Source organism: Nymphaea colorata, unplaced genomic scaffold (assembly GCF_008831285.2).
Source record: "Nymphaea colorata isolate Beijing-Zhang1983 unplaced genomic scaffold, ASM883128v2 scaffold0136, whole genome shotgun sequence".
Taxonomy (NCBI): Eukaryota; Viridiplantae; Streptophyta; class Magnoliopsida; order Nymphaeales; family Nymphaeaceae; genus Nymphaea; species Nymphaea colorata.
This window is the reverse complement of record NW_022204642.1, coordinates 1-23,877: the sequence shown is the minus strand read 5'-3', so window position 1 is coordinate 23,877 and position 23,877 is coordinate 1. Positions and strand designations below refer to the sequence as shown.

The window sequence follows — 23,877 nt, the reverse complement described above, 5'->3', positions numbered from 1 at the left end:
CAATTCCCAAGGCTATATCAATAGCCCTGAAAATGGATATTGCTTTTCTTGCGCTGATTTTAGTTTTGATTTGCCGACCGTTTATAATGGCCTTGTCTGGAATCAAAAATGTGTCTGCTTAAGTGGATTTGTATGGAGCTAGGAATATAAGCAATGCTACTGTCCAAGTGGAATGGTGATGAGCGGGACATCCTGCGTGCTTTGTGATTCATTCACTTTGCCAAATGGAGTATTGCTCGAAGATTGCAAGACTTGCAACGTCGAAAAAGGATTTATCACGCAGTATCAAATGTGCATCTACTGTTTGAATCAAAGAGGGTCTACAGGAGCTATGGGCTCGGATAATTGCGCCTGTCCAACCGGGCAATATTGGGTATTTAATGTAGGTGGTTGCGTTTGTGACTTAAACTCTGGCTACGTAACATCAATCTTCAACGTAACAAGTTTTGTCTGTACAAAATGCCCTTACATAACAACTGACCAGCAATGCCTTTAATGCGGAAATGGCCCATTAATCCTTGGCAAATTCGGAGTGTGTACTGACTGCAGCAAAGACCCAAACTCCCAAATAACTGCAGACAGAAAATGCGTATGCAAAGCTGGCTTCAGTTGGAGTGAAGGCTCATTCCCCTACAGGTGTGTACCGACTATTAGCGCTGGATCGTATATGGATCTCAGCACCCAACCTGTAAAATACACTGCTTGCTCTATCTTAACTGGAAACAATAGAGCTGCCTGCTTGTCCTGCAATAGTGCATTCGGCTTTTTGCTCCTCCGAGGCATCAACCAATGCATATATTGCCAAACCATCAAGAATAGCACAGGAAAAACCATAACGAATGGCTGCGAGTGTAAGTCTGGCTTCCAGTGGAACCCTCAAACCTATTCCTGCAACCCAGCTAATTGTACATTCGATTACACCTACGACTATATCACCAAAACTTGCACCTTGTGTGACCCCATCAGGTCCATCATGCTCAATGGACGATGCTATTCCTGCCAAAAAGACCAAAACTCTTACGGAGTAGCTGTTCCAGCTACTGACGCTGTGGCCACCCCAAGCTGCGCCTGTAGGCCTACCTTCACTTGGACTAACGGTGTTTGTGCGAGAATCATCTGTAGTCCTTCAACAAATATTTGGATTGGTAGAGTCTGCTTCAAGTGTCCATTCAATGCGTACTCTACAGGAGCAGCAGCGCCCAACTCTACTTGTATTTGCAGAGGAGGTTTTGTCTGGAGGGCAAACAGAACTGGAGGAGAATGTGTATGCAATCTTATGACAAGCTATATCAATATAATAACTCTTGCGTACCTTGCCCTAATAATGTTAACTCTACAGGTATGGGAGATGGAGAAGGAGTCTGCTTGTGCAGAAACAACTTTAGATGGGATCCCAGCAGTGGAGCCTGTCTCTGCAGGTTCAACAGTATTGGAGTCGCAGGGATTGTTGTCAATGGATTATGTACACTCTGTCTTCCCAATACCGATTTCAACTATGATGGAACAGTGACCAATAACACATGTAACTGTAAGAGAGGATTTACTGCTGTCAGATCACCAAAGGGAATCACTTGTTAATGCCTTTATCCGGGAATTAAGGCGCTGGGGGAGTGCATGTCGAATATTACCGACCCTTATACCTGGTGCAACAACCTTGGCTCCTGCTTTTGCCTTAACGGCTATATCTGGAGCCCCTAAAGGAATGTTTGCGTCTGTGATGCTTCAGTCTTCGCGTACATTACACCAAGTGGAAAATGTTTTTCCTGCATGAACTTTGATGACCCTGGACTGACCGGCTACTTGGTGAATGGAACATGCACTTGTATCAACGGATTCACTTTTGTCACTTCGAGTATCGGTGGAAACTGCCAGTGCAAAGATTCATTAACTTTGAGTGGAGTTTGCTTTAAATGCCCCCCTGGCTCCACTCCAAACGATAACTATGGATGCACATGTCCCAACAACTATATCTGGACTCCAGATCCCTTGGCCTGCATTTGCGATGAGTCAGTCTCAAGTTTCTTGCTTCCAGATGGGAGCTGTTTTTCGTGCACTTCAGAAAACGATCCCAACTTTAGTGGAGAGCTAGCCAATGGAACTTGCGTCTGTATCAACGGATTTTTACTGAGCATAGACACGCTTCTGGAGTGCCTTCTTGTGTTTGTCCATATGTCGTCTATCCTAACGGCATTGTTTCCCTTGTCCAGTAAATAAGTATTCTTTGGCCTCTCCGATGGAAAAGCAGGATGCCTATGTAAGAATCAATACTACTGGGACTTGGCCGCTATGGACTGCGTATGCAATACTGCCATATCTTTTATCCTACCCAACGGAAACTGTATGACCTGTGGGATGCTTGGAACCTACACCTTAGCTAAAACTGAAAGCAATTCATGCACATGTGCCCCTGGACTCACCTGGAATCCGAATTTCGGTCTGTGCGATTGCGGATAAACTTCGGCTCTTTGGGTGGTGGGAAACTTATACAACTGTGTAACCTGTGATGCGACTGTCAACTCAGACGGGAATAAAGTGGATCCCTTCACTTGCCTATGCGAGGAGGGCCCTCTCAAGTGGAACAAAGCCACTGGAAAGTGTGATTGTGGTCTTAACTCAGTCCTTAGTAAGGAGCCTGCATTGATTGCAGTTCGATTAGCTTTGCAGCAGGAATTAACCCTGCTGCTGCAGGCACATGCCTCTGTACATTCACTGGCTCTATCTGGAGCGAAGCTAACGGCAAGTGCGTCTGCTCAGATAGCAATTCAGTTGTTTTCGTGGTTGGGAAAGGCCAATATAAATGTCAAGCCTGTGATGGCAGCATCTCAGCTAGTCTGCCTCGATTCACACCCACTTCCTGCACCTGCCCACCTGGCACTTTTTGGTCGGATGATGTGGGATGTGTCTGTCCGAGATCTCTTTCAGCTGCTTTCTTCAACGGCCACAATGTTACTTGCGTTATATGCGATAGCTTAATCTATGCTGCTGGAGTGGCGGCAGGCGGAAGAAGCTGCATCTGTCTTGGCAATTTAGTATGGAACTCCGCCACTCTTTCCTGTGGATGCAACGCCACTTCGGCTATTGCTTCAATCAACGGTAGGCTTTTCTGTGTGAACTGCTTCGCTCCAAACTGGGCCACTACCCCCGTTCTTGGTCTTACCAACTGCACCTGCCTATCTACCAGGCTCATCTGGTACTCTGAAGGCTACTGCGGATGCCCCAATTCCTCAGCGACAATCCCAGTGGGTACTGCTCCCAACATAACTTGTGTTGGCTGCAACCTTTCCACTTATTCCTTTGGCAAGGCCAGTCCTTCTTCCAGTGTCTGCGTATGTATTGACGCAAGGTTGACCTTCAGTAACGGTATGTGTGGCTGCGGGCCATAATCCGCCATAGTGATAGTCACTCCCACCCTCAATGAGCCAGCTTCAACCTATTATTACTGTACCAGTTGCTAAAATTCCTCTTACCCGTACTTGAGTGGAAAGCTGAATGCTACAGCATGTCGTTGCGCATATCCTGTCCTTATTTATAACTCCTCGCGAGGGTGGTGCAGGTGCAAGGATCCTTTAGCCATCTTGGTGATTAATGGAAGAAATGCTACCTGCGTGGTCTGCAAGGGACAGTATGTAGGTGCGCCTAATAGTGCGAGTACCTGCTAATGCATGGGAAATGGGGTGTTGTACACTCCTTCACTTACAGGTGGAAGCTGTAGCTGTGTTGTTGGCAGCTTTTTACTTCCCAACTTTACCTGTTATCTTTGTCCTTCTGGAAGCATACCTCTTACTCCCTACGAATGCCAGTGTCCTAATAACACTATCTGGAGCAACTACTTCTGGGCTTGCCTCGCCTGTGGAACTGACATCCCCAACAGTTAGGCTACTGGCGGTTCTTTCCTCGCCTGTAGGTGTTCTACTGGGTTTATTTGGGATGTAATGACCCTTTCATGCATCACTCCATGCACAACTAACAATACCTCCTGCATGGACTGCTCTATGCAACAGGCCAAAGGAACTGCATTCGCCCTGAATTCTACAGCAGCGAGGAGATTGACCGGGTGGAACACTACTTTGTCTGCCATCAACACCGCTTTCACTAACTACAATTTAATTAGGGATATCAGTGTCCCTGCATGATTGGATTTTCATGGGATTCCGTTCGTCTACGCTGCTACGATAGCAGGCTCATTTGATCTTCATTGATTATTATCAACCTATGAACAAACACTTATGTGGATTTTATGCATATTATCATTATACAAGCATAAGATGTTAAGATAATAGTTGAATACGAATTAGATGCATATAGCCTCAGCATACTAGCAATTAAAGATCAAAAATAATCTGCATAATTTATTCAAACTTAGGCCACCTGTCCCTTTGCAAATGCTGTAAAGATACTCTTGGTGAATAATTCTATGACCCGAATTAATATTATCATCATCGACTATATATTCAGAACGGAAAGAGTATAGTCATCATCATATCAACAGTAAGAATAGCTTTATTGAATAAGAAGTTATTTTCATATTTTCTGCTTATGTTATCTGGTTACGAATATTTCCTTATTCGATCTGGATGCTACTTGGCGAATTTTTACCATATTTTATTCTTTTGATGTTCTGCCATATCATATGGGAATATTGAGGAATCAAATTTACTAACAATTTTTATCTTGCCAATAAGGAAGTGACTTATCATCAAATTTCATTATCTGTTGTTAAAATATGTTAAATATCATGATCTTCTTTTTCTTTTATCATTTTTTAAAGCTGAGTAAAATATATGCTTATACCATTCCGGAACACTCAAAATACAATATATAACACCCTTCTCTCCCTATATCTCCTTTCACATCTTTAATCTCTTCACAAATTGCATCTTTCGGCCTATATCTGAAAGTCGAATCATTATCTCATAATTATATTCGCGCATTCATGCTCAAAATTGAGGAAAGTCCACTCAAACAAGCTCTTTTATCCAGAAGTTTAGCGGAAGGGTCAACAAAGTGCCCCGCTTGGGCATTAACGCCATCCTACTCAGAGAATAATTTGAACAGGAACTTGGGCTTAAAATAATCCCCAAGGAGCCTAAACGCAGCCTGATCAGCATGGAAAATCACGCAATTCTTCAAGGGTCGTCCAATAGCTGCAACTTAGGGCGCCAGCTACAGACTGAAGGTGGAGGAGGTGGAGGCAGAGGGAGAAGCATAGTCCAAACTTCTGCAGCGACACCCCTCGTAGCGCCTTCCGCTGATTAGACGGTCGGATGAGCTGGCCAGGGACAGCAAGGAGGGAAGCCGAGTGCGGCAGAAGGTGAAGAGCGAGCAGAACATGAAGGAGAGTCCGGGAGGAGCCAAATATCGCGGCTGGAAATATCCCCCAGGCTCAGCGAAAAGGCCTAAGGTTCTTCGCATTTGCAGATGGAGACTACAGCACATACCAAAAATCAGCTAGAAATTGATTCCACCCTTCCTTCCTTCTGCTCAACTTTATTGTTGATTCCGATCCACCACATACACCATAATCTCCATTACCCACATTATACTCCCATATATAAGCTTCGTCCAATTGTCCTTCATTTCTTCCTTATTTCCCTCTTCCGTGGATAGTGAAACAGATGTTATTATTGAATAATAATTTTATCGGACATGGCCTACGTGCAGCAGGTTTGTGAGGGCTACAACAAACGCTCACTCATGGGGAACTGGATGGAGGAACGCCTATACCCGCCACAGCCTTTCAGAGAAAACCTTACCAAAGAAGTACCCACACATCCATACAGCCACGCCCCAAGGACTAAGCCATCACCACCTTCGATGGAACCTCTTTCCAGAGAGCACTGCCTCGACTCGACCGAAGACCCAAATGGGACACCCACAACAGGATCATCCTGGACGACGGCTTCGTACCTCTTGGACCACTTAGAAAAAAGCTCCTTCGGTTATGCGTGCCGAATTCCCCAACAATTAACAGCAATCTTCAAATTCCTAGATGCGGAAGCCCTTCGACAAGAACTCCAACAGCGTATACGGGACATCGATCCACCCTCACTCGGAGGTGAAGCCTTTCCACGCGACTTACCACATCGTCAATCCCAACAACTCCGAGGAGATCCGCGCGCAGAGAGATACCCTCATGTATGGTCTGATTTCAAATCTACGCTTCCCAGCATCCTCCAGCCGAAAAGTTCACCAACTACACCTCGGATACAAGGGACGCATCTCTGGGCAGAATGACCCACTCAGGACCAGGACTGTTTCCTAGTTCATGCAAACTAGACAGCCTGCTGGCAATTTCAGGCAGGTTTACCCCGAACAGACGGTCAAACCGATCACTACTCTTTTCTGCGAGAACAAGAAGGAGAATGCTGACGAGAAGGAGAAAACGGGAGTGCAGCGCAGTTGGGTGCCTTCCCGCGATAAGGCCCTCTCCTACAGCATGGGCAGGACTGCTGAGGAGTTCAAGCGTGCGGGTGAGGTCAGGAATGACATCCAGACCAACCTCAACATCAACATCGGAGTCCACAAGTTGCACCCCCAGGAGATCCCAGACAACTATTTCAGACACACCCGTACCATCACCGTCAGCCATAATAAAAACCCAACCAGCAGGCCTTGATAGTCCTCACCTCTGTATCCCATCCATCCATCATACACCATATTAGCCATCATTAATTGTATTATATTCTGATCAACTATGGAGATTACGGAGGAGGATCGCCAGAAAGAGCTCCTTGCCAAGAAGGAGGAGGAGAAGAAGAAGGAGGAAGATGCTGCTGAATCTTCTGAGGAGGAGGGCAAGGAGACTGCCGAGAATGACGGTGAGAAGAAGAAGAAAAAAAAGAAGAAGAACAAGAAGAAAAAGAAAGCTGCTGATGCCACCTAAGAACAAAAATAAGGTGAAAATGCACCCAAGGTCGATGCCAAAGTGGAAGACGATAACCCTCCCACCCAAACCAACTAAATCTTCAGATGCCTGGGAGGCTGGAAGACCCCCATCAAGATCAAGTTCCCCAACAATCAGTTCCAAGGATACGGCCCTAACGAAATCCACGAATACAAAGTCCCCCGCGTGAAAACGGAAGAACTAAGGCCAAGGAGGCCCTCATGGAGGAGACCCTGCAAAACTTGAGGAAGGGAGCCTAGATCCAGAGACAGGTGAGACGCTTCGCGCAGAGGATCATCAAGCCCGGACGCAAACTCATCGACATCTGCGAAGAATTGTAAAACTACAACAGAAAATTGGCTCCCGAGAAAGGCCTCGAGTCCGGTATGCTTCCCCACCGGATGCTCCCTCAACCACGTTGCAGCGCATTACACCCCTAACCCCGGAGACAACACCGTACTCGGGTACGACGACGTCTGCAAGATCGACTTCGGCACCACATCAAGGGCAGGATCATCGACTGCGCCTTCACGGTGGCTTCAATCCCACCTACGACAAGTTGCTGGAAGCGGTCAAGGACGCCACCAATACAGGACTGGCGGAGGCTGGCATTGATGCACGTTTGGGCGAGATCGGAGCAAAGATCCAATAGACCATGGAATCGTATGAGGTGGAAATCAAGGGAAAGGTATACCCAGTTAAGGTCGTCAGGAACCTGAATGGGCATTCCATCGATCCCTATAAGATACACGCCGGCAAAACTGTCCCCTGCGTCAAGACCAACACCAACGAGAAGATGGAGGAGGGCGAACAGTACGCCATCGAGACATTCGGCTCCACTGGAAAGGGATACGTGAGAGAGGATGATGACTGCTCCCACTATATGAAGGACTTCTACCTGCCTTCTAATGTCAAGATACCACAACGCTCCAAGGCCTTCTACAATCTATCACAGAAAAAGTAATCAATCAACTATTAGTACAGCACCCTCTGCTTCGCCAAGCGTTGGCTATAGAAGCTGGACTTCCCTGGCTACGTCCTCCCCCTGAGAGACTTGGTCCAGAACGGCATAGTAAACACATATCCTCCCCTTGTTGACCAAGGGGTTGTTACGTTGCTCAATGGGAGCATACCTTATTCCTGAGGCCGACCTGCAAGGAGATCCTCTCAAGAGGTGAGGACTTCTGACGCTTCTATGATCGCATTGCTAAATATACCGCCACTATAATCCGATTATCACATGCTACTTGCTTGCCAATCTATCTGGTATATATACGCATAAGCCTTGCCTATGTTGATGGATGATTTGGTGATTGTGATGCGGTGGTAATCAGAAAGGTCGCGTAGCTCAGTTGGTTAGAGCGTTGTGCTAATAACGCAACGGTCGTGGGTTCGATCCCCACCGTGACCATTTTTGTCACTCAGGGTTATAAAAGAAATGATTCAACATTTTTAAATCGATTATATCTTAAATATGGAAGCTGATAAGGAGAGGATCGAAGCCGACAAGGCAAGGATTGAGGCGCTCGCCAATAAGTTCAACCTGGAAAAGGGACTCGTGGGAAACCTAGTCAAGTCCGAACAGGCCACACAGAATGCGTTCTTTGAGGTGGTCAGTTTTTCAGGCCTGCAGGAAGGAGAAAAGAAGATTGGAAATATGCTCTACTCCATCGCTACTAAATTGCCCATCACTATTGAAAGATTCAGAAAGCCACTTGCCACTTGGGTGGGATCAAATGATATCTCTAACCCAAACCAGCTCGACTTCACCATCGAGTATCTCAAATCCGAAGAGCTCAAGGGCGGAGCTGACCTTGAACAGGTCCGCAAGGCTGCGGAGTCGGTGTAAAGCTTACTCCCGAAGAAATTAAAGCGATTGTTGACACCCAGATCGCCACTGCCAACGAAAAATCCAATAAGTTCGAGTTCTTGGGCAAGGTGAAAGACCAAATCCCCTTCGTGGAGGGCAAAGTGCTCAAGGACATCTTCGAGGAGAGCTGGAAGGCAAAGGGACTCCCCGATAAAGTGGTGGCCGAGAAGAAAAAGGTGGAGAAGGTCAGCCAGACCCAGTGAAGGCGGCAGAGGAGGAGGTTTTCCACATAAAGGACATTTCCGAGCTGATTGGCCGAGAGATGCGTTCAGCAGTCAACTCAAAGCAGCTCCTGGAGGACCGCATCGGCAAGTTCGGAGACGTTGTGCTTACCCGTTTCCCCCCAGAGCCCAACGGGTATCTGCACATCGGCACTGCAAGGCCATGCGATTCAACTTCATGCAGGCCAGGATCAGCAAGGGCCACTGCTACTTGCGCTTCGACGATACCAACCCACCAAGGAGAACATCGAATACATCGAGAACATCAAGGAGAACATCCACTTCATGGGATACGAGCCCTGGAAGATCACCCACGCTTCCGATAACTTCGAAATCTTGCACCAGTATGCTGTTCAACTCATCAAACAGGGCGACGCCTTTGTCTGCTCGGAGTCTGCGGAGGAAATGAGGAAGAAGAGAGGAGAGGGACTCCCCTCAAGAGATAGGGATAGACCTGTTGAGGAAAATCTGAGAATCTTTGAGGAGATGAGGCTGGGATTGCACGAGGAGGGCGCGTACTCGCTGAGGGCGAAGATTGACTACAAGCACGTCAATACAACCTTGCGTGACCCGGTGATTTACCGCATTAAATTCCACTCCCACCCCCACGTGGGCGACAAGTGGTGCATCTACCCCTCTACGACTACACCCACCCCATCTGCGACAGCCTCGAGGGCATCACCCACTCCCTCTGCTCCCTTTAGTTCGAAATCAGAAGAGAACTTTACTACTGGGTGCTTGAAAGACTCAACATCTACAGGCCACACGTGTGGTAATACTCCAGGCTCAACATCACCTATACCGTCCTTTCCAAGCGTAAGCTTCACGAGCTCATCTTCACCAACAGAGTGGGCGGCTGGGACGATCCCCGCGTCCTGACCATCAACGGAATGCGCAGGAGAGGATACCCCGCTGAAGCCATCAACAACTTCTGCGACGCCATCGGAGTCACCCGCCGCGGAAACGAAAATACATCAATTTCGGAGTGCTCGAGAACGAAGTGAGGAAGTATCTCGATGCGCAGCCCCCAGGACCATGTCCGTGCTTGAGCCAGTGGAGCTTATCATCGAGGGCCTTGAAGAGCAAACCCTCACTGTTCCTCTCTTCCCCAAGGAGGAGCAAAGAGGCAGTCGCAACATCAAGTTCACCAGCAGGATCTGGGTCGAACGTTCGGACATCAAGCTGAAGGACCAGAAGGGATTCTTCGGAATCGCTCCCCAAAAAGTGGTCGGCTTGAAGTACGCATCCACCATCTTCATCAAGGAGGTGAAGGAGGAAAACGGAGTCATCACCCAGGTCATCGCAGAAATCGACAAGAATGTACAATTAATACTATCTTTAGAAATCTAAGCCTAACTCCTACCTCAGCTGGCTCTCAGCCGACTATCCTTTGACGTTGAGGTCCGCAACTACGGTCTCCTGTTCACTATCGAAAGGCCGGGAGATGCTGACGATTACCTGAACTACTTGAACAATAACTCTTGGAGGTGCTGAAGGGAGTGAAGGTGCACAAGGACCTGCTGAAGGACATCAAGATGACCGACAGATACCAGTTCGAACGCAAGGGATTCTACTGTCTCGACAAGGACAGCGATTTGGCCAACAACAAATTGGTCTGGAACCTCACAGTGGGACTCGTTGACAACAGGAACAAGAAGTGAACCAATGATTACACCCTATCATCTACAACTCACACCATGCTATTATCAGTATATTATTGCAAGCCTAGGTTGATATGGAGGCATACCCATATAGAATAAATAGTGATCATTCATTGTTCGAATTCCTTGCGGTCGATGGGGTTCAAGTCCTCGTACCACTCCTTCTGCCTCACCTATTCCATCTTGATCTCTGTTGGCTCGTCGAACTACCTCGGCTGCAGGTATTTCAGGCCCACCTTGTTCCTTTTCCTGATCTGCTTCAGCTTCTCGGGCTTGACCGGCTCCACATCGTCGATATCGTCCAATGCCATTTCTTGCTACACTCCCTAGCAACTGGACAGACTGTCCTCCTCATCGGCAAAGACTCTGAGGCAGTAGGCGGGCTTGTTGATATAGAACTTGCGGATGAGTTTGGTGGTGTCTAGGTCGTACATGTGCACGTATGAATCGAGACTGGCAGCGAAGAGGGTCTTCTTGGTGAGCTAGAAGTCGGTGACTGATGCGTTGATGCCCTTGTACTTGCCGACCACTTTCCAGTCCTTCCTGTTGTCGCACTTGAAGATCTCTCCGATGTCGTTGCTGAAGTAGTAGCCGTTCTCGTCGTCGGCTATCTTCATGCGGGTCATTTGGGATTTTTCAGTGAGAGGGAGCAGGAAGTCGACGACTGGACGTCTCTGGGTTCCTCTGACGTCGTAGATGCGGAGTTTTCTATCGCGTGCAGGACCACTATTGATTTTTAGTCGCCGATGAAAGAAGCATCCACGTCCTTGATGGGAACTTACAAATCTAACTCGTCATTCTTCACGTTCTTGCCATACCAGTCTAGAGTGCCAGTTGCCAAGTTAGCGATGACTGGGACTACTCCATAGCCACAGAAGAGGTACCTTTCTCGATTTTTATTGGCGGCCACACATCCAAACTTATTGTGTTTTTCTCCCAGAAACTGTGTCTAAGGGTGCAAATGCTGTCCTCCCTCTTCGCTATCCTTCAAATCGGGCACTCCGACGGAGTGTACGCTGCCATTGGAGAGGCAATATCTGACGAAGGCATGGGGGTGGATGTATTCCGATTTGAGGATGCTGCATTAATTTTTGATGGCGGTCACTTCCTGTATCTCTCCTGCGGAGTAGGCGGCCACGATGCGTTTGGAGGTGGCGTAGATGAGTCGATCATTGGCATCGTCGATGCTGATGCTGCGCACGGGCGCCCTGGTGAGCACCCCGAAAACGTTTCTACTTTTGGTCTTGTCACCGGTTTGGAACTGCACCACCTGGCTAAAACCCGTCCCCACGAAGACACTGGCCATGTTGAAGCCTATACTTTCAATTATATAATCCACAATCACGATATAGCGTTCCCGGGAGGAGCACGCTCAGAAACAACCGGAAAGAGTCACTCCGCCGCACACCATCACCATGATGAAGTAAATCACCAGTAGCACTGCGAAGAAGAGCAGGATCCGCATCTTCCAGTTCTACCAGATCATCGCATGCTTTATGGTCCTGGTCGATCCCACCATGTCCAGAGATAACGCTGACATCGTCTCTGTCTTCTTCACGAGGATCTAGATCTTCTCCTCCCGGTCCAGCAGCTTCTGCAGGTCCTAGTTGAGGATCTGGTTCACTTCCTCCGTCTCCTTCCACAGCTTAGCCACGTTGTCTACCTCTTCGGGCGAGTTATACAGTTACATATTGTTTCTGAGACGGTGCCGAAGTCCATGGCTCCGTACATGCCCATTTTTTTTGTTTTTTCTGCTGGGTAGGTGGTGACGAAGATCTTGCGTATATTATCCAGGTATGAGAACGCGATTCTTTCGGAGTACTTGGTGTCGGCCATGACCATGAACACAAGTTCATCGTAGAGGACGTAGAAGATGTAGTTGCTGGCGGAGAACTTGCTGTATTTGCGGTTGGGAGAGCAGCGCTTGAGGATCTGCTGGGCGGTGAGCACGAAATTGCCACTGAAGGGAGTGAACTAGGAAAGAATCACCTCCTGACGGGCCACCACTGTGTATATCAGCGACATATCATTATAAACTAGCCTCGTGCATAGCCACCTAACTAAGAATACTCCAGAGCTTAGGAATGGGACAATAGTAAGGAGGATAGGATTTCGATGGGTGGTGCTAGTGTGGGATTGATGATGTTGGATATTTGATGTTGTTGGTGTGATGGTGCTATATTTATTATTTGATGATTAGAATCGCCTTTACCCTCGCCAATAACATCGCCAAGTAACTGTTGCCCCATGCAGGCACTTCCGCTTCTCGCCGACGTCGATCGTCGAGGGCAGGGAGCAGGGCCATCTTGAAACCTTGGTGGCACGCCAGGAACAGTACGAACTCAACAGACTTGCCGACCAGCAGGCCTTCAACGCACGTCTGCAGAACATCACCTGCCCCTATGAACGCGAAAAAGAAAAGATCATCTATGACTTTTCGGACCTGCAGAACAATCTCAGCTTCCACGACGCCTGGCTCAAGATCGACGAGGTCGAGCAGAAGCAGAGCGACGAAACGTACAAAAAGGTCTATTCAGTTGGAAGAATTTCACCTCACAGCAACGCTGATCATCACTCAAATATCCTCATAATTATCACAACCACTTTCCCGCATCTATCATCCTCCCATATACCCCCCCCCCCACTCCACCCACGCAATATCTATTCAGTTTGTAGATGATAATAGATCAATCATCGAGTATCTCGTCTCCTGTGCTTTGGTTTACGGGTTTTTCCTTCAATTGCTGAATTTTGTCTGCTCCTGAGAAGGAGGCTGACATTTCGTTCCACAGCTATCCGATCTGCTGGGTGTTCACCTTAATCTTGATCGACCACTCCTTGAAGTTTTATTGGAATTTGAGAGCGCTGCGCTTGAAGTTGTCGTCGCCGTTGCGGTACAGCTGACTCATGTAGAGGCAGTTCTTCACTCTTAGCTTCTACAGCTCTGCGTTTTCACGCGGTAGCATCACTCGGAAAGCCTCGGCCTTGTCATGCACGATTTCCTTGGGAAGAGATACTGCCACTTCCTTGGAGAGATCCCACTTCGATATGTCAAACAAGGAGTACACTTTATCCTTCTTTTTGTCCAGAGCCAGTCTGGCCTTTCCGAATTAATCTTCAAGCGCTTCCTGGATCTGGAAGATCTCGAGGTAGCCGTGCAGATCGTTGCGTACGTACTTGAAGAAGGTGTTGAAATTCTTCTCGATGATTTGGAACTGTCCGCGGAGGAGGTTGCCCCACTCGATCATCATGTTGTTGAGCGTCACGAAGGTGTTGTTCAGCTTGCGCAGGCCTTCCGCTTTGGGGGTGCGGTTGAGGACTTCTCTTGACTTCTAGTGGAGCTATGCGCACAGATTGCCCATTTAGTACAAGGAATTCACTTCCTATAGTTGTAAGTTCTGGAGAGCTTTGCCCTGTCTGGTGAGGCTCTTGTAAAGGCGCTCCATTTAGGGTACGAAACTCTTCATTTCTTGCAGGTACGCTCTGGTTTCTGCATTGAATTTCACCTATACTTATCCACTTTCTGTCTCCACTTGGCCGATCGACTCCTGGCGGCCCTCCTTCTCCCCCTCCTCCTTCAGTTTCGCGAACTTGCTCGCCTCGGTAATGCGCAGGAAGCCTTACACGTATCGGTTATTGCGGAACTCAGCGACCGCCATAAGGTCATTCAGGAAGTACTCCAAGATACGCATACGCTTTTCCACGTGGCGTTGGGTTCTTTTGGCTGCTTTTTTTTATGGGATAGGCGGTACGACTTGGGTGGGATACTTGTTGCGCAGGTAGGCACGCAGCCATACAAAATCACTGTATCTCCTGCCAACTTTCCACTGGGTCTCCAGGGTGGCGACCTAGAACTCAAGGAATGAGGTTGCTCCGATGCCGAAAAATCCTCCGGTGCTTTTTCGTTGAGGGCTTTATAAGTCTATCCTTACTTGCTGACGCGGCAGTGCAGCTATTTTCCCTAAAACTTCTCATGCACCTTCACGCATTTGAAGGTCTTTGCGAATTCAGGCTCAGTGAAGTTATACTTGTCCTGTGTCGATGTTGCTTACAAAGAGGATGGTGCGGGGCTTCACCGATGATGCTGTCACACTTGGGGTAACAACTGATTATGTCTTGAGGAGTATTTCTGATTTGGGTTCTTCTGGTGGTATCTGTTCTTCGCTTTCCTGTTCGTGGAGGCATAGGAAGATCTCGACGACGGATTTGAGTTGTTCGAAGGTGCAGAGGGTGAGATCGTCTCCGATCTTGAGTTTGGAGTCGAGGAACTCGATGAATTCTTGAGGGTCGTACTGTTTATCCAGGATCTATTTTCGCAGGAAGGCCTGCTTCTTTTGCATATCGTCCATCTATCAGCCCCACCAATTATAATTACACCGGTTCAGAAGTAAGCTAAAACAACACTCCAACCCATTGGATAAATTAAGAAGAAAATTGATGTGGGAATTGGGATTGAGGCAAATGGATGATCGGGGATGCCTTATGCTATCTTTGTGGGATGAGAGCATCTTTTCTCAAACAGTCAGAATTATGGATATGTGACATTTTCGATAAATTCCGAACAACATTTTACCCAAATCCCAAATTACCAGAAATGCGGATATGTGCTGCTATCTTTATATTCTGTTGATTTAACGTGGTGGTATATCATTGTAATTTTGATTTGAATGCAAGGAGTAGTCCCCTTCAAATTCGGAGAGATCCAGAACCTCACCAGTCTCGGCCTCGATCCCAAGTTCTTCAAGTTCAACGTCACCCACCTCGAATCCGAAAGGTATATCTCCATCAGAGATGTCGACCAGAATGGCACCCCCCAGCTCACTGTCATCGAGCTCTTCAATAAGTTCAACATCGTCCGCAGGCCCGGCGCCAAGGTCGATGGCTCCATCATGCATCTCAAGGAGAACATCGTGGCGCTCAAGGCACCCGTGGAGGGCGGCAAGGGCCACATCCTGCAGATCTTCAACATGGACAAGAAGCAAAAACTCACAAACATTGAGTTTTCGGAGAATATCACCTTCTGGCGGTGGGTGGCCGACGATATCCTCGGAGTTGTCACCACTTCCTCCGTCTACCATGTCAGCATCGCCAAGCCTGAAGAGAAGGAAGTGAAGGTCTTCGACCGCTCAGGTGACCTCAAGGATGGACAAGTCATCGGATACGTCCTCGGTCCCGACAGAAAATGGAGTGCCCTTTTCGCCATCTCCACTCCTGATAATGGACAGACCATCAATGGACACATCCAACTTTACTTCATCGAGGGAGGAAAGCAACAGCTCCTGGAAGGACACGCTTGCACCTTTGGACGCGTGTTGCTCCACAACGACACCCAGCACTCCAACGTCTTCTGTTTCGTTGAGCGCAAGGCCGGCGAGACCAAGTCAACAGTCCACGTGACTGAGATTTCTGCTCCTCCTGAGGGCGCCCAAAAGTTCAAGAAGAACACCGAGATCATCTACGACGCTTCTGCTCCTGGTGACTTCCCCATCTCCTTGGTCGTGGCTGAGAAATACGGCCTCCTCTACATCGTCACCAAGTTCGGCTTCGTCTACCTCTACGAGCTGACCAGCTGCGAGCAGATCTACAAGGCCAGAATCTCCGCCCAGCCCATCTTCGCTGTGGCAAGGAACCTCACCAACGACGGCATCCTCGCCCTCAACAAGAACGGCTCCCTCTTCGGTGGACTCATCGACGAGAACGCCCTCCTTCCCCACCTTATGACCAACTGCAAGCACCTCCCCAACATCCAGCAACTCGTCTTCTCCCTTGCCAGCAAGTACAGTCTTCCCGGAGTCGACAACATCTTCCTGGGACAGTTCAACAACTTCATCATTAGTGGAGACTACGCCAACGCTGCTAGGATCGCTTCCATGTCTCCTGGCACCCTCCTCAGAAACGCTGAGACCATCAACAAGTTCAAGGGGCTTCCCCAGATTCCAGGCCAGCCTCAGCCTCTTCTCATCTACTTCCAGAAGTTGCTGGAGAAGGGAAAGCTGAACAAGCTTGAGACTATCGAGCTCTGCGGGCCAGTCCTTGCTCAGGGTAAGATCGACCTCGTGCGTACATGGGCGCAGGGAAGCAAGTTGGACAGCTGCGTTGAGTTGGGAGACCTTGTTGCCAGGTTTGACAAGGTTTTGGCTTTGAAGATCTTCCAGGAAGCCAAGGCTCACCAAAAAGTCATCCAGATTCTGAATGAACAGGGACGCCTGCAGAGGCTTCAGACTATGCAGGACAGGTAGGATTTGAAATCGACTACACTGAACAACTCCGCAGCATGGTTGATGTTAACCCAGAGGGTGCCTTCAGTTCGCCAAGAAGCTCTACGAGCGCAACAAGAACCTCAACGTTCATCAAATCGCTGATCTTTTCCTTCAGCGCAACCGCATCCAGGAGTTCACTTCGCTGCTCTTCGACTGCATGCGTGAGAACCGTCCCGAAGACGCCAACTACCAGACCAAGGTCCTCGAGGTCAACATCATGATCGCTCCCCAAATCGTCGAAAGCATCCTGCAGATGAAGATCTGGAAGCTCTACAACAAGCCTAAAATCGCAGCCTTATGCGAGCAGAAGGGACTCTACCAGCGTGCCCTTGAGAACTACACCGAAATCAAGGACATCAAGAGAGTTCTGCTCAACTCTCACGCCCTTTCTCCAGATTTCATAAGCGACTACCTCGGCAGGATGGAACCTGACCAATGCCTCGCCTGCATGCAGGAGATGCTCAGGTTCAACCGCCAAAACCTGCAAATCGTTGTCAACGTTGCAGTCCAGAACCTCCAGAAGTTGGGAGCCGGCAACATCGTCAAGATGCTGGAAAGCGTAGGCTCATTCGACGGTATTTTCTTCTTCTTGGGAACAGTGATCAACTCCACCACTGACAAGGAAGTTCACCACAAGTATATCGAGGCTGCTGCCAAGTGCGGCCAGTTGAGATCGATTGAGGAAGTGATCAGAGGCAAGCGTGACTGCTACGACCCATCAAGGTCAAGAACATCCTGCTCGAGCTCAAGCTGACCGACCCCAAGCCCATCATCTTCCTCTGCGATGCCCACCAGCAATACGACGAACTCACCCGCTATCTCTACAAGAACAACTTCAGCAAATACATCGAAGTTTACCTCTTCAAGGTCTGCCAGAACCCACAAGCCATCCCCGTCGTGCTCGGAACTCTCATCGACCTCGAGTGCGAGGAAAGCTACATCAAGGGCATCCTCAAGATCGTCAGATCCGCCGTTCCCATGGAGGAGCTCATCAACGAATTCGAGAAGCGAAGCAAGATCTCGATCCTTGAGAGCTGGCTTGAGGACAGAGTCTCCGAGAACATCCAGATCCCCGCCGTCCACAACGCCATGGCCAAGATCAAGGTCGACACCCATCAAAACCCCCAAAAGTTCTTGGCAACCAACCAGTTCTACGACCCAAGGTCATCGGCAAGTTCTGCGAGGACAGAGATCCCCATCTTTCAGTGATTGCATACACCCGCAACCCCGGCCAGTGCGACGAGGAGCTCATCGACTGCACCAACCGCCACTCCCTCTTCCGTATCCAGGCCCAGTACTTGGTGAGTCGCCAGTCTAAGGAGCTCTGGAAGTTGGTCCTCGCCAGCAGCAACGAGCACCGCAAGGAGATCGTTGACCAGGTCATCACCACTGAGTTGCCGGAGAGCAAGAACCCTGAGGAGGTCATTATTGCAGTCCAATCCTTCATGGAGGCTGAGCTGACCACCGAGCTCATGACCCTCCTGGAGAAGATCGTGCTCCACAACAGCGATTTCGCCAAATACCGCAAGCTTCAAAACTTGCTGATCATCACTGCGATCAAGTCCGACAGGAACAGAGTGATGGACTACATCAACCGTCTCGACAACTACGACGCCATCGATATCGCTAAAATCGCCCTCTAGGTTGGCCTCTTCGAGGAAGTCCTGGTCATCTACCGCAAGCAAGGACTGCACTCCGAAGCTTTGGACATCCTCATCGAGCGTATTGGGGACTTGCAACGGGCTGAGGACTACGCCGAGAAGGTGAACCAGCCTGATGTGTGGTCGAAGTTGGGATACACCTATCTCAACAACATGAAGGTGACCTATGCCATGGAGGCCTTCCTGAAGTGCAAGGACCACACCTACTTCAACCGCGTCATCGGACTGCTCGAGAGCGAGCCTGAGAGCGAAGAGAAGGACTTCAAGTACCCTCTCTTCATCAAGTATCTCATCATGGTCCGCGAAGCCACCAAGGATCCCAACATCGACAACGCCCTCACCTTCTCTTACGCCAAACTCGACAAGCTGACCGAACTCGAGAACTTCCTCTCTTGACCAACTCAGCTGACTGCCAAAAGGTGGGAGACCGCTGCTTCTCAGCCAGACTCTACGAAGCCGCCAAGAAGTTCTACACTATTGTCAAGAACAACTCCAAGATCGCTTCCTGCCTCATCCACCTCAAGGAGTTCGCCGCTGCCATTGACGCCGCCAAGAAGGCAAACACCACCAAGACCTGGAGAGAGGTCTGCATGGCCTGCGTTGCAGCTCAGGAGTACAAGTTGGCCAACACTGCCGCCATGAACATCATCGTCCACCCCGACGAGCTTGAGGGACTCATCAAGCACTACGAATCCTTGGGAGTCACCAACGAAATGATTGCCGTCCTGGAGGCCGGAGTCAGTCTCGAGCGTGCCCACATCGGTATCTTCACCGAACTGGCCATCCTCTACGCCAAGCACAGGCCCGAGAAACTGATGGAGCACTGCAAGACCTACATGCAAAAGCTTAACACCACCAAGTTGCTCCGCGCTTGTCAAAAGTTCATGCTCTGGAAGGAGGCAGTCTACCTCTACTCTCACTACAACGAGTTCGACCAGGCAGTGACAATCATGATGGAGCACTCCCCCATCGCCTTCAACCACGAGACCTACCTGCAGCTCATCACCAAGGTCAGCAACAACGACCTCTACTACAAGTCCATCAACTTCTACCTCGAGGAGCAGCCTCTCCAGATCAACGAGCTCCTCAAGGCCCTCGCCAACAAGATCGACCTCGTCAAGTGCACATCCTCCATCCGCAGGCTCGGCATCGTGCAGCTCTGCGAGCCGTTCCTCAAGATCGTCCAGCAGACCAACACCAAGGAGATCAATGAAGCCCTCAATGAGCTTTACCTTGACATCGAGGATTATGAATCTCTGCGCGAGTCCATTGAGAAATACCCCAACATCGACTCCTACAATCTCGCCAAGGCCACTGAGAGCCACCACTTGTTGGAGTTCCGCCGTATCGCTGCCTATCTCTACCGCAAGAATGGCAAGTTCGAGCAGAGTATCAACCTTTCCAAGAAGGACGAGATCTACAGAGATGCCATTGAGACTGCCCAGGAGGCTGATAATACCAAGATCGTTGAGGAATTGCTTAAGTTCTTCGTGGAACGCAATGAAAAGGAGTTCTTCGCTGCCACCCTCTATACTTGCTATGAGTATGTTAAGCCTGACCTCGCTTTGGAGTATGCTTGGCGTTTCAACATGTACGAGTACGTGATGCCCTTCATCATCCAAATGGTCTCCGAGCAGCGCACCCGCGAAAACGAAATCAAGAAGGAGCAGACGAAGGAGAAGGACAAAGTCACCACCACTACTCTCGACTTCGTTTCCCACGATCTCGAGCTCATGATGCCCGGATCCCAGCTGATGATCACTGGCGGCGCCAACAACTACGGTTCAGTCGGCGGAATGCCACCAATGGGCGGAATCCCACCGATGGGAGGAATCCCACCGCAGATGGGAGGCTTGGGAGGCATGCCACCCATGCCCCCCATGGGAGGAATGCCACCGATGGGCGGAAGCATGATGGGCGGATTCGGACAGACCTCGCCCTATGGATCCAACAGACAGTTCTGATCAGTCAACCGTAAATTCCTTTATTATTACATATAAAGCTAGCCGATTATCCATCTACTTTTTCCTCCCTTCCTATTTCACTCCATTTCCATCGGCGTAATGGAGGTATTTATGGATAATCATTATTCGTTTTGGAGAATATTAACGTATTTGTCTAAATAAATAATTCAATGCCGTATATTGAACCTTAGCGTAAACCATCAACTACCTAGACGAACGCTACCTCCGCGAATTCAAGTACCAGGGAACCTGCGCCAGCATCTCCTATAAGTACCTGTGGTCTCCCTTTGCCTAGTTCCTTCTCCGGTTCGTCCCTGAGACAGTAGCTCCCAACCTCATCACCCTGGTGGCCTTTGCCATAATCGTCGTTTCCCACTTCGTTTTCATGTTCTGGGGCGAGAACGACTACTCGAAGCCTGCTGAGCCCTGGAAGCTCGCTCTCTTCGGGATAACCTTGTTCGTGTATCAACATCTGGACAACTTGGACGGCAAGCAGGCCCGCAAGACAAGTAAAAGACAATTAATGCAGAGAATTCAACCGCGGTGGGGATGCTTTTTGACCACGGGTGCGATGCCATCTCCAGCATGTTGGTCGGCTTGCAGTTCGTGAAGGTGATTCAGAGCTTGGACATTTAGATCAGCTTCTACGCACTTGTAGCCTTCATCATGATTCCAAACTTCGTCGTGATTTGGACTCAGTACGGCATCGGAGCTTTCCACCTGGATGTGATAAACCCAATCGACGAGGGTCTTCCCTGTTACCAGTTGATCGGCCTCTTGGGTTTCTTCTTGATTACTCTTTCTGGCAGGAGCAGCACATCATCGCTCCCTACAACTACGAGTTCCTGCTCTTCTTTTTGCTGGTGGTGGTGCTGGTCTGCTGGAAAATGACGCGGAACGTGATGAAGGAGACCAAAAGGGAAAGCAGGGACATGTACAATGCCCTCGCGATGCCAGTTGTGCTCATCGTGGTGGTTGCAGCTGTTAAGTTCTCTGGGCTTAGCCAATACGTATATGGGGAACACTTCTACGCATATCTCTATATTTGGGTGTGCTTCTGGGGAAGGAACGAGATCCACATGCAAATTTGCTCGGTGGCTAGTCAAAAATTCAAAGTCTTCAACTGGTCGACCATCTTCTTCCTCGCCAGCATGGCCATCCCCATCCTCATCCCCGCTGTTCGAGCCCACCTCTCCGCCTATCTCTACGTCTGCTTGGCCATTCAGTTCATTTTCATGATCGAACTCTTCATCTCTTTCCTGCGTCAGGCTGCCTCAATCCTCAACATTCGTCTCTTCCGCATAAACCCGCCGCCCGCTGAGGCAAAGACCCAGTGATGATGTGATATGGCATATGAATGTGATTGTTGTTGTATGATCAGAAGGCGACGTTGTGGTGGTTGGTCAGCTGGAGTTCCTTGCGGATGTTCTGCTTCCAGGTGGGGTTCAGCGTCACAAGCTCAGGGAAGAAGTGGGTGCGCATGGGTCCTTCGATCATGTTGGGGTTGTGGAATGGCTTCTTGTTGTGGTATCCCTTCATGCGACCGCTGGTGCCCTCCACGTTCTTGCCGTAGTTCACCAACACCTCGTCCAGCTCCTGGTACTCGTTGGAGATTTGCTTCCAGTAGTAGACGACGGCAGCCCAGTAGATGATGGCGCCATAGGTGAGCAATTTGGGCATGGGGAATACCCATCTGTGGGTCTTCCAGCCGATGTAGGCGATGGGGTTCTTGACGAACCTGAAGAAGTTCTTGAATCCTCGCTTCTTGTTGCCCTTGTCGATGCTCTTCTTGCCCAGTCTGAACTTCTCCAGCTACCAGTCGTACTGTTTTCCCATCGATCTGCATCACCATAGACGTACCGATAGGTCATCTCAAGTCGCTCCAGACCGTTGGGAGCGCGATCGTACATGTAGTTATAGCCGTGGTTCCTGCGTAGGGTGTTTGCTACCTGACCTTGACTCCCTCTTCGACGGGCGCGTGGCGCACCCAGAGGTAGTCGGACTGCATCTTTTCATGGACTGACATTATTTGTATAAAATCAATATAAGCCAACAGAGTCCCAACAACTGGATTCGCCTCCAGTCATCCAGATCCCTTCTTCTTTTTATTTCTCTGTCTTTCCAGGGCATAACCAACAACCAACAAAATAACACCGGCAGATAGTTAGATTGAATTTAAGAATTTTTGATTTCATCACAGTATGAGCGATAAAGCAGCAAATTCTTAGACTGACTCAGACCCCCCCGTCCCTGATCAATCCTCACGTACTCTTCTCCTGACCCAGCTCCTGTCCAGGACGACAATCCCACTCTTGAGAAGCTGATGGGTGACCTGAAGATCAGCGAGCAATCCTCTCCTTCAGTGTAGTAGTAGCACAAGACCGAGAACGAGCAGGACGCTACCGAGCTGACGGAGACCAAATACTTCGTGGAGATCAACCGGACCAACATTATGTTCGGAAAATCAACCCTCTTCCCAGGATCCATCGAGGAGTTCGACGTCTCCATCGGACTCAAGGATGAGATAATAGAGGATAACGGATCGAACCCTTTCATGTTGCGCGTGATTGCCAAGTGCAACAACGCCTAATTCAACGACCTGGATGAGTACGTCTTTTCGGTCAGGAGCAACGAACGCTTCGAGTACTTCGAGGAGGTGCGTTTCAAGATCCGCAAGAAAGAGCGCGCCCAGGTCAAAGTGGCAGTCAAGATCCCCCCCGTCAGGGAAAACTACGTCATCGAGGGCTTCCTAGAGGTCCAACTGGAAAGCCTGCAGCCGGTCAGTCTCCCCATCTACGCCAAGTGCGAAGTCCCCCAGATCGTCTGCATCAAGGACCTCTACAAGCCGGACGAGGATACCCCGTCATCAAGATCCCAGCGAAGAAGAACCAGATCCGCATGCCTCCCATCCCCTTCAAGAACCTGTCCAACTTCAACTTCACGCTTGAGATCGAGGCCATCTCTAACGAGAGTTTCAGTGGCAAGCCTTACGACATCATAACTCAAAACTTCGTGAATGTGCAGGCGAATACGCAATTCTTCGTGAATTTGCAGTTGAAGGAGAACATGTCGTACAAGGGCACCATGCCGGCCAAGGACTACATCAGGAAGATACTGGTCCTGAAGATCAAGGGATCGTCCATCTATTACAACTACCCCATGGAGATTTTCATCTTCGAGAGCTCCAACAACTCAGGCATGAGCTGATCATCCTCATATCATCATTCCATCCCATTTTGCACACACCAACAGAAGTATAACTGACACATTTGGGTATATATTGGGGTTGGGGTTGGGGTTGGGGTTGGGGTTGGGGTTGGGGTTGGGGTTGGGGTTGGGGTTGGGGTTGGGGTTGGG

General features: G+C 49.3%; 3 protein-coding genes, 1 non-coding gene and 1 pseudogene across 4 annotated transcripts; all 5 read left to right on the top strand.

Annotated features, from left to right (window-relative positions):
• The first annotated feature begins 6,694 nt into the window (after positions 1-6,694).
• On the top strand, positions 6,695-8,071 carry LOC116268165 (uncharacterized). Its single transcript, XM_031649944.1, is given in 7 exon segments — positions 6,695-6,818; positions 6,981-7,082; positions 7,085-7,271; positions 7,273-7,379; positions 7,382-7,417; positions 7,420-7,980; positions 7,983-8,071. Coding segments are annotated over 7 exon segments (1,206 nt in total).
• A 149-nt stretch (positions 8,072-8,220) lies between these two features.
• TRNAI-AAU (transfer RNA isoleucine (anticodon AAU)) lies at positions 8,221-8,294 on the top strand. The gene has a single exon. It is a non-coding gene; the product is annotated as a tRNA-Ile (tRNA).
• A 63-nt stretch (positions 8,295-8,357) lies between these two features.
• On the top strand, positions 8,358-10,635 carry LOC116268164 (uncharacterized; annotated as a pseudogene).
• An 8,511-nt stretch (positions 10,636-19,146) lies between these two features.
• On the top strand, positions 19,147-20,520 carry LOC116268163 (clathrin heavy chain 2). Its single transcript, XM_031649942.1, has one exon. It carries the CDS (start codon positions 19,147-19,149, stop codon positions 20,518-20,520), a length of 1,374 nt encoding a protein of 457 aa, XP_031505802.1.
• Positions 20,521-20,619: 99 nt separating this feature from the next.
• Positions 20,620-21,857, top strand: LOC116268162 (uncharacterized). Its single transcript, XM_031649941.1, has 3 exons — positions 20,620-20,625; positions 20,816-21,029; positions 21,124-21,857. Exons 1-3 carry the CDS (start codon positions 20,620-20,622, stop codon positions 21,855-21,857), a joined length of 954 nt encoding a protein of 317 aa, XP_031505801.1.
• The last annotated feature ends 2,020 nt before the right edge of the window (positions 21,858-23,877 follow it).

Excerpts from the sequence above, each read along its gene's own strand:
- LOC116268163 (XM_031649942.1), top strand. The coding sequence starts at position 19,147 with ATGGCCTGCGTTGCAGCTCAGGAGTACAAGTTGGCCAACACTGCCGCC.
- LOC116268162 (XM_031649941.1), top strand. Across the intron at positions 21,030-21,123 it reads CAAGCAGGCCCGCAAGACAA|TTCGTGAAGGTGATTCAGAG; the intron begins GTAAAAGACAAT and ends GTCGGCTTGCAG.